At 36.3% G+C, this 18933-nt stretch overlaps 1 protein-coding gene across 12 annotated transcripts in view; it reads right to left on the bottom strand.

Annotated features, from left to right (window-relative positions):
* Window positions 1-18933, bottom strand: part of TMCC2 (transmembrane and coiled-coil domain family 2) — an 82333-nt gene that overhangs the window by 10783 nt on the left and 52617 nt on the right. For 4 of the 12 annotated variants that reach the window (XM_039320416.1, XM_039320427.1, XM_039320445.1 and 1 more), the window contains one exon: window positions 16669-16713. The exons of 3 other annotated variants lie outside the window; for them this stretch is intronic. In XM_039320416.1, coding sequence (XP_039176350.1) covers window positions 16669-16713 — 45 coding nt within the window. Of the gene's footprint in view, window positions 1-12130; window positions 12307-16668; window positions 16714-17637; window positions 18922-18933 lie in introns of those variants that run through there. 5 more of the 12 variants (XM_039320476.1, XM_039320467.1, XM_039320459.1 and 2 more) reach the window with 5 other exon arrangements.

Genomic DNA, 18933 nt, shown 5'->3' with positions numbered 1-18933 from the left:
AACTACTTGCTTATTAGTGTTATCCCTGTTCCTCCTGGTTAGTAAACGCTTCCAGGATGGTGACTTCTGGGTGAGTTTGACATCCTTCAAGGAAGCTGTGGACTGACCCTTCCTAAAGAATCCATCAATAAAACCTTTTAAAAATCATGAAAGTATAAGTTGTGGGGAGCATATAAAGACCTGCATTAGCCACTCTTGGTGACACAAAATACTTCTAATTCATTATTAGCAGAACTGGACTTTTGTGCACAGACTAGGTTTTGATCCTCACTTTACGAAGTTTTTTGAATCTGAGGTTCAAGGAATCTGTAACTGATGAATACTAACTTGCACTTGATTAGAAAATTGGCCCAATGGAAACGTAACTTCAATGACTACTTAATTTCTACGTCACAAGTTATATAATACATTTCATACATCCATATGCACATATGACAGATCTGTAACTGTTATAAATAACTATATAATCTGTTCCCCATTGATCATTGTTTCAGAAGTATTTCCTTATCTAAACAGAGAAAGAGAATCACCAAGGACAAAAAAAGTAGGGGGCGCAGAAGTGATTTCCTGCCAGCTTCCTCATTGAATTTCCTTGTGAAATTCATCATAGCATCAGAAATCTCTCCTTCCCTTCCCTTGGGTGGGGGAAGGACCAAGGGATTGCAAGACTGCCTGGGAAACTGTTGCCAAACGTTGAAAATGAAGATCACGTGATCGCAGCAGCAACCCAGAAGTGCAGCAGCAGCCAGTAATACTGAAAGAACCAGAATTTCCCCAAATATCACTCCCTCAAGAGTCATCGGTCCCAGATTTTGGATGCATTCCATAAGTTAGCTCATTTGAGGTACCTTGGTTCAAAAAAATGTTGTCCTAGGATGCACCATTTCACACAGTTAAAGTCATGACAACAAGAGTTTTAATAGTATATAGATTGTCAGCATAAGAAATGAAAGAGCATTATCACTTCACCTTCTACAAACATGGCAACTGAGATGTTTGTTAAAATCAAATCAAAACAAGCCTCAACAGTAAGGGGCTGAAGGACACTTCCTAAAGATTACAATGAAGGAGACTGACCTTGTTTTTCTTAACCATGCAATTATATATCTATCTGTTTAAACAAGCATACAGGTGCTGTCAGATCTCAGGGCACAAATTATGACAGATTAAAAAAAACATCACCCAAGAGCAAAATATTATTTGTATTTCAATATGTCTAGAACAGAAGTATCAAACCTCTCCCCCCCCAAAAAGGTGGTTTTTTTGGTGGGAGATAATCCCTCTTCTCCAGTTTTGAACATCAGTAGCAATATCCATTAAGCATGTGCTGCTGTTTTTATATACTGAAGCACTTTATCTTAAGATCCTGGTCTAAGTTCACATTACACAAACCACTGCAGTTTGGAATTTTTTTTTGTTCCTTTACTATTGGTGCTCAGAAAGCAATTAGCTGGCTTAGTTGGTCTAAGATACAGCTTCAAGGACCTATTGGTGACCCCAGCCAGCTACCCAGCCCCACTGTCTTTCCTAGCTTCTACCATAACCTTCAAATTACTGTTTCAATTAATAAAAATAATATTTATACATATACTTCCTGTATATATTCTTTGTCTGTTACTGCATAGTCACCACTACTTTATATAGTTATAATAGGTTTTTTTCTTTCAATATTCATGCAGGGTAAACTTGAACTTACGTTGTATCTTTAGCACTTGTTAAGTGGCGAGGTTCCATTTAATATAAAAAAATACTAGATTTTGGATAATAAGAAAACCAAATTGTGTTGATAGTCCAGAAACGCCTATTTATGACAACTCTTCTCTAGGAACAACTGGTTGGAATATGCAAGCCATACAACCTTTACGCCATACCTTACAGAGCTTATCTGGTTCCAGCACTCTCTTCTTTCTCATAGCAAAGCCTCACTGATGAGCAAGAGAAAATCCCTGATAATGAAAAACTACCAGGAAAAAACAGCTCCAAAAGCTACTATATACAGTACTTGTCCAGGTTTTTCTCCTCTGTGCCTCACACGTCTACTGATAGGTTTTGCTGGGTTATAGAGGCATGCAGGGGAAAAAACACCACCCACATACAGTACATCAGCATGCAGAACAACCGCAAACTTCCCTCAATCTTATATCAGCACTTTAAAAAAAACAAAACAAAAAATTGCAGACTTTACAAACTTTGCTGCTGGCCTATTCTTAGCTTCCCTGTGTTGCTCTGAAGTTTTCCAGGATGAAGAACAGAGTGAAAAATTTCTCCTGTGCTCTCTCTTATCAATTTACAGGCATTGAACTTGCAGGAAATGAGCTTTTTGAAACTGATTGTTTTGGTTTGGTAAAGATAAAAGTCACAAAGTAAAAACAGCTCTGGTGAAATTCCAAATGTGAATGAGTTCAATTCATTACAGAGACTATCGAACTTGGTTTTAATAACTGTGTAAATAGAGTTTACAGAATATGCAGAGACAGGATCGTTTGGTTCTTCTTTTTTAACAAGATAGCCTGCAGACCGCATGGGAACTGTGAAAGAAATAAGATCCAGTCTACTGCTTTCTGATAAATTCAGAGACGTAATCCTTAATGACAGCATGGGATGAAGATACAAATGTACTGGTTAAACAATTTTGAAAGGGTTGAGCTGTCAAGATTTGAACAACCATTCAGAGATTTATAAACCAACTTAGCCTTGTCCCAGAATTAAAATAATCATCAAAATAGGAAATCCATCATTAGAATGTTTTATTTCCCCCGTCAATTATCACTTTATAACATTCATAGGTAATGTAGGGCTCCAATTTTAATCAGAGGCTGAATCTAAAAAAAGATGAATTCATCTGCCTCACTGGTCATTTTATTATCTGGCTCACCCTAAAGCTGATATCAACCTTGAAGATCTGATGAAGATACTTATCTTCTTCCTGCTGCGAGGCTTCACACGGTTTCATATGTACGAAGGGGAGAAAGAGTCTGCATGTAGAAGCAATGATTGATCCTTCTCTTTCCTAATGTTAACTATTTTAAACAATATCAGAATTTGCTTTAAGTTTCGTAAAGCATGTATGTGAAGAAAAGCATACAACTGTGGAGTTGGAGGGGATCACAAGTATCTTCTAGTCCAGTGTTTCTCAACCTTGACAATTTTAAGGCATGTGGACTTCAACTCCCACATGCCTTAAAATTGTCAAGGTTGAGAAACACTGTAATCTAGTCCAACCCTCTACAATGTAGGGGAAAACCATTTACATAACTCAAGAACACTGAAGGACAAGTTAACCATACATTCCCCATGCTACATCTGATTCTGCCCTCAAAGAGAGATAAAGGCACTAGTTAGTCTCCAACAACCTTGCACAAAGGAAATTTCACACATCAATTTTAGGCAGCTATACAGCCAGTTCTTTTGATTTCCTCAATAGAAGTATGATTTAAGAGAGAGGAAGAGGAGATGGGAGGAGAAAACAATTTCTTCACAAGTCTTTAAAGTAATTATTGTCAGGTTCCCAGACAGAACATACAATATTTATGACAACAGAAGAAAGGTTAGCTATATAATACGTGAAATTCTTGATTTTTAAATGAGCCTATACTTCCTTGGTATATTCCTGTAATGTACAAAACTCACTTCTAAATCCAGGAGATTTAGATGAGATCTACCAAAACCCACTTCAGACATAATTATAAATCTGGAATTTAGAAATTCAAAGATGCATACCCCATTCCATATTTGATTTTAATCCAGTCTGAGTATTAGTTCACCATATCTAAGTTACAAATGTACAATTTTAAGCAGGTACCCATGTATGGATGATGTTTGTTTTATTCAGCTGCAATGGAGTTACCTTTGAAGACTGGAAAATATACAACACACTAGATGGATGATTACTAAGTGGGATTGGGCACAAGGTTTTATACCAGGCTAAGAATAACTCCACTGGCTACTGTATTCTCATAGTACATTTCTAAAGATCAGTTGTGGCATATAAAACTGGTCAGCTAAGTATTAAAAATATATATATTTTTTTTTTTAGCATTAACTACCCCAGCCATTACAACAAATCTTTGCTTCTTCTGCCAGTTAAGTATGTAAAATTATTCTTGGTCTATTCAAGACCAGAATTTTCTCTCTAGCCCCTTACTAGTTTCTCTAGGGTCTTGTGTTTTCTAAAAATGGAAATAAAAGTAAAAGTGAAATTTTAGAAGACGGAAAAAGGAAGGAAAATATACTTAAAGATGGGGACAACAAGCATGCTGATAGAAGAAATATGTTAAACTGCCTGAGAAACCCCAACTAAGAAAGGTCAATGCCTTGAACTGAGAAAAATGTTTAAAGATTGGAGGGGAGAAGAGACATTTAATTGCACAAGCAAAGAAAAGCAAAGCAAAGCAAAACAAGCAAAGATCCTCAAGCTTTTCTCAGAGTCAGTCTTGATCGTCCAAGCACCTATTAATCAGGAATTGGCTTATTCAGCAGCAGGTTTCAGACACTACTGGTTAAATTAACTACTTTATTGTAAGCAAGAATTAAGCCATATAAACACCATATTCTGTATTTGTTCCTGCAATATATAGCTATATACACGTCAAAGCTTTATACAGATACATAGACTGTGTGGTTTACTTCTAGTTTAAATTCTAGGATTTTTCCTCCTTCCTTTCTGAGTCAATACTCATTCTTTTAATAGGCTTTGAAGGCACCCAATCCATGTTGGTATAATAGTCCTCTCCACCCTAAGAACTATGGCTTCCTGTTCATCAACTTCACTCTGTACAGAAATTGTGTCTTAGAATCCTAACACTGAAACTCTGAGAAGTCACAGCCTTCAGTGCTGATTGGAAAGAGCACCAGGGAAGATGGCAATGAAGGCTTTTCTATTTATTTCCATGGACCATGGTACTCTGTCAAAAATGAGACCTGATACAGGTATGGCTCAAATATCAGTCATATTTCCTTCCCAGGTTTTTTCCGCCCCAGTCTATACTTTTAATCATCTGGCTTGATACAGAGTTATCTGAAACAAAAAGATTTGCAATTAATTGGTAAACGATTTGGTTGAAAAAATACATTAACTTTTTTTTCACTGAGTAATTTTTTTTCACTGAGTAAATCCAAAGAATTCATCTACATCATATCAATTTTGGAGTAAATATAGGTTCTGCCGGACAGGTAATAGTGGGCCATTGAAAATAAGTACAGGGAGAACAGATGGCAGCAATGCTTGGAGGGAAGGGAAGGAATTATGGACAACTATGGTTCTGTCAGTTCTGACAGGATCTGAAAAATGAAAACAGTCAAAACGGAAAGGGAGAGGCTTACAGCAATTTTGGGGGGGGGGGAAGCACAAGGAAAGGATATTGGTGTATCATGGATGGGGTTGCTAGGTAACAACTTAGAGATCCCCAGCATGCCTTCATTCTCTGATAAAGCAGGGAAACAAAGCATTCAGGGTTTCTTTTGATTTTTTTTTTCTTTCCCAGGAGGGCATGGGGAACATGGAAAAGTACAATTTATGAGGAAAATTTGGAGCCATTCAAAGGAAGAATCACATTATAATGTAACTTTTAAAGAGCAAAATTAGGAAAAAAAACTGCACAAGAGAAGAATGGGTATTTCCATTTTCCCCAGTCTGAGTCTTCCAGCTATATTGGACTACAGCTCTTGTCATTCCCATTCAGTATCACGACCGATGGCAATTTGTTAGAGAAGGATGAGTGGATCAGCAATTGCATCTATGTTGTATGCACATATGCATTAGGGTAGTGCCTCTATTTTAAAACATCACAAGTTTTGAAACTGAAGAACACTTCAGTTTGGATGAGAGATAAATTTTATATTGCAAATATTAATTTAATCCAAAAGTGATAAAAGTTGCAAGGTTAATTACCTTGATCCTATAAGGTGATAAGAGTCCTCATTACCGCTAACTGACAGTGAGAAAGAAATATTATTAACAATTCTAGGGGCTTTTATAAATGCCTCTGCACAAACTTGTCCATACAGTCAATTAACAGTTTTCTCATGATATCTAACAGATACTGTGTTATTGTTGTCAAAAAACATCTTCCTATTCCAGGTCGTTGGAAAGGATTCAATAGGTGGATAAAAATGACAAATCCAGTCTAAACACGTGGCTTATTTGATTTTCCATGTTCGATCAAAAACAAAATATTTGCATAAATACATTCTAAAAAGGTGGGAATGTATGGCTAAAAACAGGGAACAATGTATGTTGAGAAATTGTCTGGTCCACCCTGACTTTTGCTCCATAGAACATTTATAAATTAGCTTCATAGAGATCCTATAAAGATAAGGACCATGGACATACTTGTAAAAACATGGCCCACAAATTAGCACAGAGATAGTGAGATAAAAGAGCAACTTTGTAATGAGTTGTGCAGCATGATTTCTCAATGCCTAAATAGCTAAAATTAATTCCAGTATTTAGCATATGTTTCCATGGCTACGTAACCTTGCAATGGTTAACATTTTTACCAAAGGAATATTAGCCCTATTTACTTCTAAATAAAAAAAAACATGTCTACAATTATGATAATTAAAGAATATAAGAGCCATTGGTGTCTAGCATCAGGCTAGAAACTGGAAAATCATGAATTCTAATCCCACTTTCAGCACAAAATCATTTGGATGACTTGAGCCAAACACTGTCTTACAGCCCTAGAAGGAAACAATGGCAAACCATTTCTGAAAAATCTTGCCAAGAAAACTGCAGGGATTTGTCCAGATAGTCACCAGAAGTCTATACTAATTCCAAGGAAAAAAATGGTAACAACCATCCGACTGATATTTTATTTGTTTATTAAAATTGTTGGTCTAGTCTTTATGCATCATCTACATGCTTCCAAGGCAGCTACTAGGGAGAAATTAAAAGGATAATGTATTATTAAAGTTCAAAACAGAAATAGAGAGCAGACTGGATTGACCAGCCAGAAACTAGCAGATAACTATACAATTTCAAATGAATTCTAGGATATAATACTCAGCTTGTAGCTCATTAATACAAAACTTAAAGTGTTTTGTTAAACAGTTCATTAAAACAAACATTTTATGAAATCAAACCCATCTGAAACCAGGAATCCAAATGCATTCCTTCCAAGGATGACCGATATATTTTGACTCTTAAAACCTGATCTGCCCCCCCCCCATCAGTCTTGTCCTATCTGTTACGCTGACTGTATCAGTTAGAGGATCAGCACATTCCAAGTAATGTCATAAGGGTGTGCAGTTGAAATTGTATAATAAGATGAAGCCCTCTCAACAGCCATTATAGGTTGAGAGACCCTGTGATGGGTTAGAAAGAAGTAAAAACAAACTTGTCATTTTTCAACAGATGGTAATTTGCAGAATGGAAAGTGATAATCTTTGGTAGTTGTAGCGCATGCTGAGCCTTCAACCCTTTAGGACAAGGGTCCCCAACCCCTAGTCAGTGGACCGGTACTGGGCTGCAGCATGCCAGCAACCGGTCCACACAAACAAGCAAAGCCCCATCCATGGGATGCAGGCAGCACACAAAACCAAGCACACTCTGGTCCATGGAAAAACCTTTCTCCATGGAATCGGTCCCTGGTGTTAAAAAAGGTTGGTGACCTCTTCTTTAGGATCATTTCCTAAACTCATTTACATTGAATGTATTCCTTGTAAACCCAATTCTTGATTTTGAGTCAAATTTGCAGCAAACCCTCCCCCCCAAGGAACTGTGCTCTGCAATAAAAGATCTATGCTGGAGTCAAAAGCAATGAAATCATGCCATAGCTCTAATAAACCTGAAATGCCTATATAATAAATTTGTGAGAAATGTTCAAGGAAATTCTCTATTATTTTTAATAGAAAGCCACTGGGCTCCTTTGATCATGTGGGAAGAAAAAGATGATCCACTCATAGTCTGAAAGAATGAAACACAAATGTAAAACTTCTACTGCAACCATTGCCACTGCAATGCAGACTCACACCAAAATAGAATGATTAAAATAAAATGGAATTAGTAATATTGACATTAGGACAATTGCAACATTAAACCCAAAAATGAAATTGCAAACCCCCAATAAAAATTATAGAGCCACAGAGTTCCATTGACACAAGGCAGGAAGCTCAGAAGTAAAAAATGCCAACTTGGAGAAACACATGGCTGAATCTTCAGATGGATTCCCGTCTCTAAGCAATCTGGTACCCTCTTGCACTTTAGCTCCTCCCTTTCCATGACAGTATCACAAGGGAGACAGCAGGTTTGGAAGGGGGAACCTTCATAGGGTTGTTGCTATAGGGAAAATAGGAGGAAGGAATATTATCCTGTTCTCCGAAGCACCTGAAGGCAGGACAAGAAGCAGTGGATAGAAGCAAATCAAAGAGAGAACCAACCTAGAAGTCAGGACAATTTTCCTGACAATGAGAACAAATAATCAGTGGAACAGCCTGCCTCCCAGATGCTGTGCGTGCTCCAACACTGGAGGTTTTTAAAAAGAGATTGGACAACCATTTGTCTGAAATAGTATTCCTGCTTGAGCAGGGGATTGGACTAGAAGACCTCCAAAGTCCCTTCCAATTCTGTCATTTTGCTCTGTTATTCTGTTATTAAGTATGTTCTTTGTCTCGAGTTATTTATAAAAATGATTAAAGCTGGGATATAAATAAATGCGTCAAAGCAGCATCTGCTCTGCAAGGCAGCTTATATCTTACCTAGATCAGGACAGTGTTGCCCTTGACAATTTCAGAGAGAATTCTTATTGATCTTTTGGAAACCTAGTTATATTTAATGTCATACTGACATATTCCTTCAGAGCAGTATTCCTTCAGGCAGCATCTATTTCCTGCCTGAAACTGCAGAGGAGAAAAGAAATGAGAAACCTATGTGTATAAAACAATTTTACTAGCGGATAATCATTTTTAGAGAGTACTTTAGTCTATTTCTGAAGAGACAGCCTTAACTTTTCAACTTCAAAAGAAATTCAGAGTTGAAATTCCATGCATCCAAATTAATGGATTGTACTATCAGAGTTCAATGATAAATCAAACTTGATATCAGAATATGCATGAAATGTATGATTTTGGCAATATAAAAGTCAAACAAACAAACAAACAAGATATCTATAATCTGAGAACAAAAAGGGCAGGGCAGAATGACTTTAAGGCAACAGAAAAATGGCTGCTTGGGATTAAGGATGCTCACTCTCTGTAGCCCTCTGCATTTAGTCCATAGCTGTAGCTGCATCAACCGCTAATGCTGTTGCTAATGCTTAATGCTACCAAGGACTTCAAATGCTACCAAGGGCTTAATGCTACTTAATTCCCCAAGGGCTTCTACTCTTTAAATGTATGCATTTTTCAATTTAGGAAAGATAAACACGCATCGTCTGTATAACCTTCCTCTTTGGTTTCTTAGTTTCTTTTCTGATTTCCCCCAATTAAAAGTCAGGCTCAGAGCACTCGCAAATGAAGTACATAGTATCACCATCAAACCACAAGTCATTATGCAATTTTTCTATCTCCTTTCTCATGTTAATATTTTTTTTTTTGTAAATAGAAGGAAACCAAGAGGCAATGAAAAAAGGGATATAAATTAAGCTGTTACTGCAATTTAAAAACATTCCTAAGGTGGTATAAAATATAACCACCATTTCAATCCTCAGCCCTCCACAAGACTTCAAAGATTTTCCTCTGCTGTCTGCATCCATATCTCCTTCACTAGTTCCATCAGAAACATTTTATGCACATATATAGATACATGGAGACAAACAGGGACAACTGGGGAAAGCCTTCAAATCATCCACTCTGAACTTTCTGAAGAATGTGTCTGCACTCATGCCAATGTACTTTGCAAAGTGCCCCTTCTGAATGCTTTGCTCATGATATGTATTCAGAGGTCCAGAGAGACAAAGGTATGAAATCCCTGGGGAAGGAAAAGGAAAAAAATAGAAAAAGAATCAGTGTTCCCTATTTCCATTTCAAGTCCTGTCTTTTCTTCAAAGAAGAGGGGGGAAAATGGAAGATGAAATGTTTTCTTATAGCACCCTGTGTAAAATAGCCAAGAACGATATTCACATATTGAAACCTTTGCTCCTCCCCAAATGATCTCTAATCACAAGGCAGACATTTATATACAGGATTATTGTACTTCCTATGAACTCTGACTCCTTAGCGGCATTTTTTTCACAACAGAAGGAAGCAGCCAATGGTTTCCTTGCATGGATGCTATCTTGTTCACTTTTGCAGAAACAGACATGTCCTTCTGCTAATTTGCCAGTGAACTGGACAGCAATCTGTTTACTTTTATTGGCTACAAACAAGCATGTTATCTCTCTTAGTGCTCAAGGAACATACAAAGGAATGAAGTCCCCCTCCCAGGTGTATTGAATTCAATTGAATTCTAAGAACTCTGCTTATAATTAAATTCTTTTAATTGAAAATGTATGCCTAAATCAGAACACATTTAAATGTATGAATAAATCGCACTTTTACATTTAATATACAAGGCATGACTTTAAGCAAATCAGATTATGTATATTTTTTCTTAAAATAAACTATAAAGAATAGTTTAATATTTTCCCTAACATCTTTTTTCCCTCAAAGGAGAAATACCAGACACTAATGGAAGCTCTCAGATACTTGACTCCTATATGTAAATCAGCTGCAAGTGAAGCTTCATTAAGAAATCTCTTTCTGGATTTTAATTTCTTCCTTCACTTTGGTCATAATTGTGTTCTGTCTGGACCCTGATTATACCGTGGGTCTTATTTGGTGGACTCCCCTGTGCATTTTCTCTTCCCATCCATCCCAAGAAAGTAAGCCTCAACCGCTTTCCCTTCTGTGGGCCTGTTTTGAGCACTGATTAAAAAATGCAACTCTTTTAGGGCTCTTGTCACTTGGGCCAAAGGAGAAACTGAATAGAATTCTTCTCAAATTTCAGCAATTAAAAGAGAGGGAAGGCCAGCCATTCTCCTTTCCTCTACTGAGCCTGTAAACAACTACAAAACTAAAGTCCAGCCTTTCATGACAGCTTCGAACCAGCAACCACAAAGTGGTTGGTTGATGGTAAACAGTAGAGAAGCACAAGAACCCATGCCAGTCACTCAGAGCAGAGGCATTTGCAAAGGAGAGACTGATGCATAAGACCTGGACCACAGCGAAGAAGAATAGAAAATACTACTTTTGAAGCAAAACCAGAAACCTGAATAGAGAGTGCAGATCAAAGATGGACTGGGGTTGTTATAATCCATTTCTACCATCTCCAAATGGCAGCTAGAGCATCTTCATGCTGGGGCAAATGCAGATCAGCCTAAATCAACTAAGGTTTCCAAATACCATCTATTCAACATATAACCCAAAATTATTTTTCATCCTAAATCAGAAACAAATTGTGGAAGGGGTTTTTTTGAGGTAGGGCTGGGGGCTTATGCCTCCCGTTTTGCTGTATTGTTGTCTATGATCCAATTCATAGAAGAATAATGAATATTAAGAACACTATCAGTTCATAACAGCTGCATGAATATACACTATGTACAATATACATTAACAGTCATTCTTGGATCTTTCAAAGCACATACTCATTGTCACTACATTAATATACGGAATATATACTTGTTATAATATGCCTCAATCTACAATATGACAAGGGAGGGAGGGAGGGAGGGAGGGAGGGAGGGAGGGAGGGAGGGAGGGAAGGAAGGAAGGAAGGAAGGAAGGAAGGAAGGAAGGAAGGAAGGAAGGAAGGAAATTATGCAGTTACCAAATGTTACAGAATGTATAATCACACAAAAGACAGGAAGTTCCATGCATTGAATAAGGCTGGCAAAGTATGCATTAATAAACTTTGGGGAGGAAGTCCACATTTTTTAATAAGTTAAGGAAACAAAGGTCATGCAGGGGCACAAGTTTGTTTCTTTGTCAAAACATAGAAAATGACATCCTTGCATCCAAGACAACTTTGATGAATTTTATTATGGTCCCTCATGGTGCTCTTCCCAAACATGGCTTCTCACTTATCAAGTCTTATTTTCTCAGCTGCTTTCCCCTTCTATTTAGAGATGATTTAAATTATGCTTCTCCTTTGGAAGAGTTCATGCCCAAGAAACACTTTGCCTTACCCAGGCAGAAGGAAGAAAGTTGTACTTACAAAGACTCCAAGGAAAGAGTTGAGCAGCAGTATCTTTTTCCCAGCACAGGAATCACAGGAATGTGGCATGAGGAGAAGCTTTACTTATAAACTGGTTTTGCAATTGTTGCAGAGAAACTCCTCATCAAGTACCAAATTTTCTGTCAACAAATTGCATGGGGCATGAGACCAGCCTCCTGACATAAACTGAGTTAAGGACTAAAAAGCTACATTTTGGTGGGAGTATGCAAAGCATTTCATAAAAGAAAAGGAAGGCACGTGAGGTGAGGCTCTCTCTGGAAGCTCAAGCTCAGGAATCAGCAGCCAGTACAATAAGCTCTGGCTAATACGGAGGAGAGCAGCATGAACTCAAAGCCAAAAAGAACATACAACTCTCTCTCTTGTTCCTTCTATTTAGTCTCTACCCTGTCTCTTTTCTCTCAAGTACATTCAGAGAACAAACATCATTACAACTTAGGTCTGAATTTGGATTGTCTTTCAAGAGAAGAATTCATAAAATAAATTAATCCGTCAATCACTATAAAGATACGGTAGCATGGGATCTCTGTTAAATGCAATTATTTGAACAAAATACTCTGGCTTTAGAGTATTTAAACTTTTATCTATAGTGGATGATCTGGTTCTTGCATTACTGATAATCAAATTGTTTATCTGAAGTAACATTGAACTCAACAACCATCCTAATGAAAGTATAGTCTGAAGAACTTTTCAAATAACTTACTAAGAATCCATGCAGGTCATAATAATCTCAGCCAAAGATTTATATGAACATAGGCTCCTAGAGTTAGCTTCCAAAGCTTCTTTGGATACCAGGGATAACCAAAGAGACATGATCATATATAAACTGAAATGCTTTCTGCACACTAGCAAATCAAGTTGAAGCAACAAACTCTGGCTATCAAACATATAATAACTGTTGTTGGTTAACATACATTGTATGACCATACAATATATTCTGAGAATACATTAATTTTTTAAAAAAATAAATTCCATTGTCAATAGCCTCAGAGAAGTTCATTCTCAGCATTCAAATTGCTGCCTATCATCATTATGAAAATGCTATTTTTCCCCAATGAGATGCAAAATTATAATTTTGAGCAATATCTAGAACAGGGATGTCAAACTGCCGGCCCGTGGGCTGGTTTCGTCATACCGGAGCAGCGCCCACCCCATTGCCGGCAATGGCGAAAAAGCTCCGATACATCGCGTGACGTCACGTGACGTCGGAGTTTGACATGCCTGATCTAGAATGTAGATCAATGTCTTGCAGACATCCTGACATCCAAATACACTTTTTATTAAGAACCAACCTTTCGATCAATAAGCAGTACCTCCAAAAACGGGAGCAGGCATGTCTTTCAATATACGGATTAATAAATATTTCCTTTTAACCTTCTCTAATTCATGCTTATTTTGAGAATGATTCTCTTGATGAAGTATCCTCAAAATGTAAGGTTCCAATATAGAAAGCAGACATTCAATTCAAAAGTTTTCCAAGAAAAAGAAAAAAGAAAGCTCATAAACAGTATTTTAATTACTTTCTTAGTTCTTCATTTCTCTTACTGAAATAGAAACTTCCTTTCCATACTGTTATGCAATACACTTCCTCCTAATTGAACACGTCAAAATTATTATAGTGCAAAATATTATTAATAATGGTAGGTGGAAGAAAGCCAGTATCATTCTAATTTTAAACTACAGTTAATTCACACTTGGTTTTGTATTAGTTTGTTTTATACGTGCAAATATAATAGAAATTTAGTACTAAAACACTGATTTGCTGCGCAAGGCCAAGTGGATAAGCAAATTTTAGCTTATCAGTCATCACCGTAGACTTTTTTGTTTAAATTACTAATCACTGGTTCCTGCTAGTTTTCAAACTCAGATCACTCAACAATCATCAGGATGTATTGCTCTTTGGTTGGGATTTAGGGGAAGCTATTTTGTTCTTCATGATAGAAAATTCCAGAAGCTTCACCATCATTGTTTGTGTATAGTCCAGTCCCATATAGATGATAATGCATGCTTGGACCTGCTGGCAAATCATCACAGCTCACTTTGAAGAAAGTTAGATTACCCGATAAATGCAATAGCTTGAAATGTTTATCTGTCTACATTCCTTTTTATCTGCCTTTACTTCTTATCATCTCAGTTAATTGAAGGCAATGCTAGACAGCTTCCTGTGGTTTGGCGCCACAACACACAACTGGGAGTTCATGAAATTATTATTTCATATCAGAAACCAAGTTTCATTCTGCACAGCGGAGCCATTCTAGTTCCCATTATCAGCAATGGAACTGTCACACATTTGAACTGTGGGAACAGAGAAGCTAAAATATTTCAACCTTGCCTTGCTGTGAACAATCAAACTAAACAAAGAGTTAGTCAATTTTTATGCAACCATAGAGCAATAGAATACATAGAGAAATCATCTTTATTTACTCCTATTTACAACAATTTTCAACACTGCAACCATGTCACCCTGCTGCAACTCTGAGATGAAAGATTACTACTGAAAATAAAGATGTGTTTAGAATAATAGCCCTACTGTAGTCATTTCAAATACGCTTTCAGGATAAAGAACTAAAAAAAAAAATCAGTATTCATCACAGTAAACAGATGCCTCTATAATAAGAGCAAAAATTCAAAAGCAATACACTATTAGCTTCTGATTTTTCTTTGAATCTTATTAAATTCCAAAACAGAATTCTTCAAATAACCACAAAGATAATTGAAGGATCCAATCTGGGTTGGTAACCGGGACCTGCAACATTATCCTGAGACATGTATATTCCTCTTCATTCGACAAAGTTAATTGCCCAACATGTCAACAAAATCTAATTGTTTGCTTCAGCCTTGACTTTTATTGTAGGTAGTCCTCCACTTACGACCACAATGGAGCCCAAAATTTCTGTTGCTAAGCAAGACAGTTGTTAAATGAGTTTTGCCCCATTTTATGACCATTCTTGCTGTAGTTCTTAAGTGAATCACTGCAGCTGTTAAATGAATAACACCGTTGTTAATCAAATCTGGCTTCCCCATTGACCTTGTTCGTCAGAAGGTTGCAAAAGGTGATCACATGACCCTGGGACACAGCAACCATCATAAAAACATGACAGTTGCCACATGTTCAAATTTTAATTCAAACAATGGGGATGCTGCAATGGTTGTAAGTGTGACAAACGGTCATAAGTCACTTTTTTCAGTGCCATTGTAAATTCAAACGATCATTAAATGAATGGCTGTTAAGTTGTGGACTTCCTGTATTTTCCTTGGGTTTCTCTTCTGTTATGTTAGAAAAAAGAAAACTACATTATCTTAAGGCTAAAATTAATGGCACTTAATGAAGGAAGGACATAAAAGGAACAAGTATTATCGCATTTAGTTCAAATTGATTAACACACTTTGACTGAATTTCAAAAAGTTAGATGTGGCCAGGCCTTAAACGAGAGACTAAACTGTAGAATAGGGGAAGTTATCCCCCCTGCTCCTCCTCCCCCTTCCAAAGTCCTGGAAAAAAGAAGTGGTGATTTATATCTGTAATTGTTGTTAAGAAAACAATATGGGACTCTCCATTTAAAGTTCAGTTCAGTTCCAGGGAAAGTTTATCTTATAATTTTCATATTTAAAATATCCCAATAAATTAGTCCAAATATTTTCAGCTGTCGCCTCCATTTTGAATATTGTATCAGTCTCAGATAACTGGAATTTAAAAACACAGTAGGATTGTGGAAAGATCAAAATCTGAAGGGGATATGAGTTGGAGTATAGGTGGACACAGATGTAGCACATGTTGGCAATTCTAAGAAAAGTTGTACCTTTACTGTACTTTCTGCACTCAAAAAAAAAAAAAAAATGCCCTTGATTTGAGATTAGGTGTTTTGTATGTGCCCATACATCCCTTCAAATTTGGATCTCTCCGACACCTTCTTTGCCATATTTGAAAGAGATTTCCTTTACTAGGTGGGGATAAAATATGGATCAAAGGAAAATTATTCTAGTTTATGTCACTTTATTATGACTATTCTTTACAAGATTATTTGTTTCTTATATTTCATGCAGGAGATATAGAGCAGGGGTCTCCAACCTTGGCAACTTAAGACTTGTGGACTTCAACTCCCAGATTTCCCCAGCCAGCATGGCTGGCTGGGGAATTCTGGGAATTGAAGTCCACAAGTCTTAAAGTTGCCAAGGTTGGGGACCCCTGATATAGAGAACCAGTTTGGTGTAGCAGTTAAGAATCAAGCTAGGAACTGGGACATTGCGAAGTTTAGTCCTGCAATGGCTACAAAGTCAGCTGGGTAACTTTGGGCCAGTCATTCTCTCTCAGCCTTTGGAAGCAGGCAGTGGTAAATCACTTCTGAGAAATCTTGCCAAGAAACTGTAGGGACTAGTCCAGGCAATCATCAGAAGTCCAAAACTGACTTGGAGACCAATAATAATAATAACAATAACAACAACAACCCCCCAAACAGAAACTCCTGTTTTATTTTAATAAGTTTTATTTTAATAAGTTTTCCATGCTGTTATTTGCTCACCTCTCCATGAATACTATTATAAACCATTTGTAGTATTTCCAGACTCTGGAAGAAAAATAAAGAGAATTTTATCAACTTACATGCGAGAGGTGTTTAACTAAATCTGCTTCTATTCATCTTAATCGAAAGATAATAAAAGGAAAGTTAGCGGATAAATATTTTTATTAATTAATTTCTCCCTGTTTTATTTCTTTCACTTTTTGGTATTACTTAAGAAGCAATAGATAAATATGATCACAGGTATATCTGCTAAAGACAGATGAAGGATATTTATGACTAAACTCTCAGGTTTTTGCCATATGCTAATTTAAGCAAACTCTTGAACTGGAGAAATGAATCATAAACATGTCATTGTGGTTATTTTCTTATGTAGAGCACAATTTATCACTAACAATTAAGCATCCAGTTTTTAATTTATTATTTATCCCTGGTTCTCCCCTAACTTATATTTGATTCCTCTAAGGAGTATATGAAAAAAGAATATTTTGCTTATAAAATTTAAGGATATTCTAATTCCATATTTTCCCCTGAATACATTGCATTTTTCATTCTACTTTGTAAATGATTATTAAAGTTATAATAATAATTATTAATAATTATTTTTTAATCAGAGCCAGGTTATTTTCTCCTAATGAGGATTATGATAGAAAAAAATATCCTTGATTATAGCTATTATCAAATAATGAAGAAACTAGATGATTTTGGTTATATTTGATGTGGCAAATTCTGTATTTTTCAAGTGAAAGAATCTTTTTAAGGGAAGTTTTTTAAATGGGGAGTTCTTTTTAAGGGGAGAGGAGAGATAGCATACGATATAAAGACTCATTTTAATTACATTTGGTCCTTCTCAAAATCTACATACAGAGAAGACATATACATAGATAAGCCATTTTATTTCAGATTGTCCTTTTTATATTTTAAAATAACGTTGATCTCTGATTCTCACACCCAAGATAGCCACTAACATACCTGAACAAAAGCTATCTCTTTGTTTCCCAGACTTTTTTCAGGTGCTGTCATCTGCAGTGATTTCAGCCTTATGCTACTGCTAGCAACTGAACTATTATCTGAAAATGTTTGCTATTTTTATTATAAAATATAACATTCCTTTCTTGATTATTCCAAAATGACTTGGAACTAATAATTTGATGAGGAAACTGTGACATTCATTTAAAGGCTTATTCCTAGACAAGAAAGATACTGTATACCTTTTTACTGATCATGCAATGACTTGCAGTAAAGTTATATATAGAAAAATATTGCTATAATTAATATTATTATAAAATACAAATACATGGTGAGCATTATCCATAAGTTTAAAATGAACTACTTCCTGTTATAGAGAAAGAAATTAGTATCATGAAACACTGCTGATTTCTCCTTTGCTTTCTTGCCAGCCAGCAAGTCTAGGTTATGGGATCAGATCTCCTCTCATTTTAGCACTAAGAAAAGTAGTGGAGAGAGCTCATATTACCATGATTTCATCCCCTGAATTCTGAACTCTGTGAACTCTGCAAACAAAGTTTTCATTCTGGGGAACAATAGACCTGAAATAATACAGCATACAATTGGCTAGAAATACAGTGTTTTATTTTAATCTCTATACAACACTGCTATTCTTGAGTCACCACTCAAAACTAAGTTTACACTATATGAAATTAACTAACCTGTTCTAATCTGGTAGGTAGAAGCAAAGGCATCCTTAAACTTAGCTTTTTTAAAATACAAAATTTATTCTATTTAATGATTGAGAAGTTGAGGCATAGAAAAATTCAATGAGAACTGTTGAAGATATACGAAAATATTTTTGTGACTTTCATATATGTGTCCTTAATATACTATAGATATTTCAAAAAAACAGAAACAAACAGCAAATGTACTAATAAAAATCATATATAGATAAGATCTGCATACAAAATCACAATCTAGCACAATTCCAATCTAGAACCCCCTAAATTCCATTGCTTTGGAAAGGAACAGAAGGTTTCTATTTTCAAGCTATAGTGCTATATAATATAAAGGATACACTTGGAAATGCTGTGAAATTCTCCACTGTCCTTAGTCCAATATCATGGAGTGCTAGGCCAGGGTATTTTTGCTCTTCAAAATGTCTCCCAAGGAATGTCTTTTGCCTCCACCATTCTTTTTCTTTTCTGAAAATACTCTCCTAATTTAATTCGCTTGCTCTGATTCCTGCATGGTTTGTGAATAGTGCCTCTCAAAGAGTCCAAATGTTTCAGCTCTCTGAGCCATTTTTCATTCCTG

This window comes from Crotalus tigris, unplaced genomic scaffold, assembly GCF_016545835.1.
Source record: "Crotalus tigris isolate CLP2741 ecotype Arizona unplaced genomic scaffold, ASM1654583v1 scf7180000017605.3043972, whole genome shotgun sequence".
Classification (NCBI taxonomy): Eukaryota; Metazoa; Chordata; class Lepidosauria; order Squamata; family Viperidae; genus Crotalus; species Crotalus tigris.
Note: the sequence above shows the minus strand (reverse complement) of the source record. Positions and strands in the feature narration are given on the sequence as shown.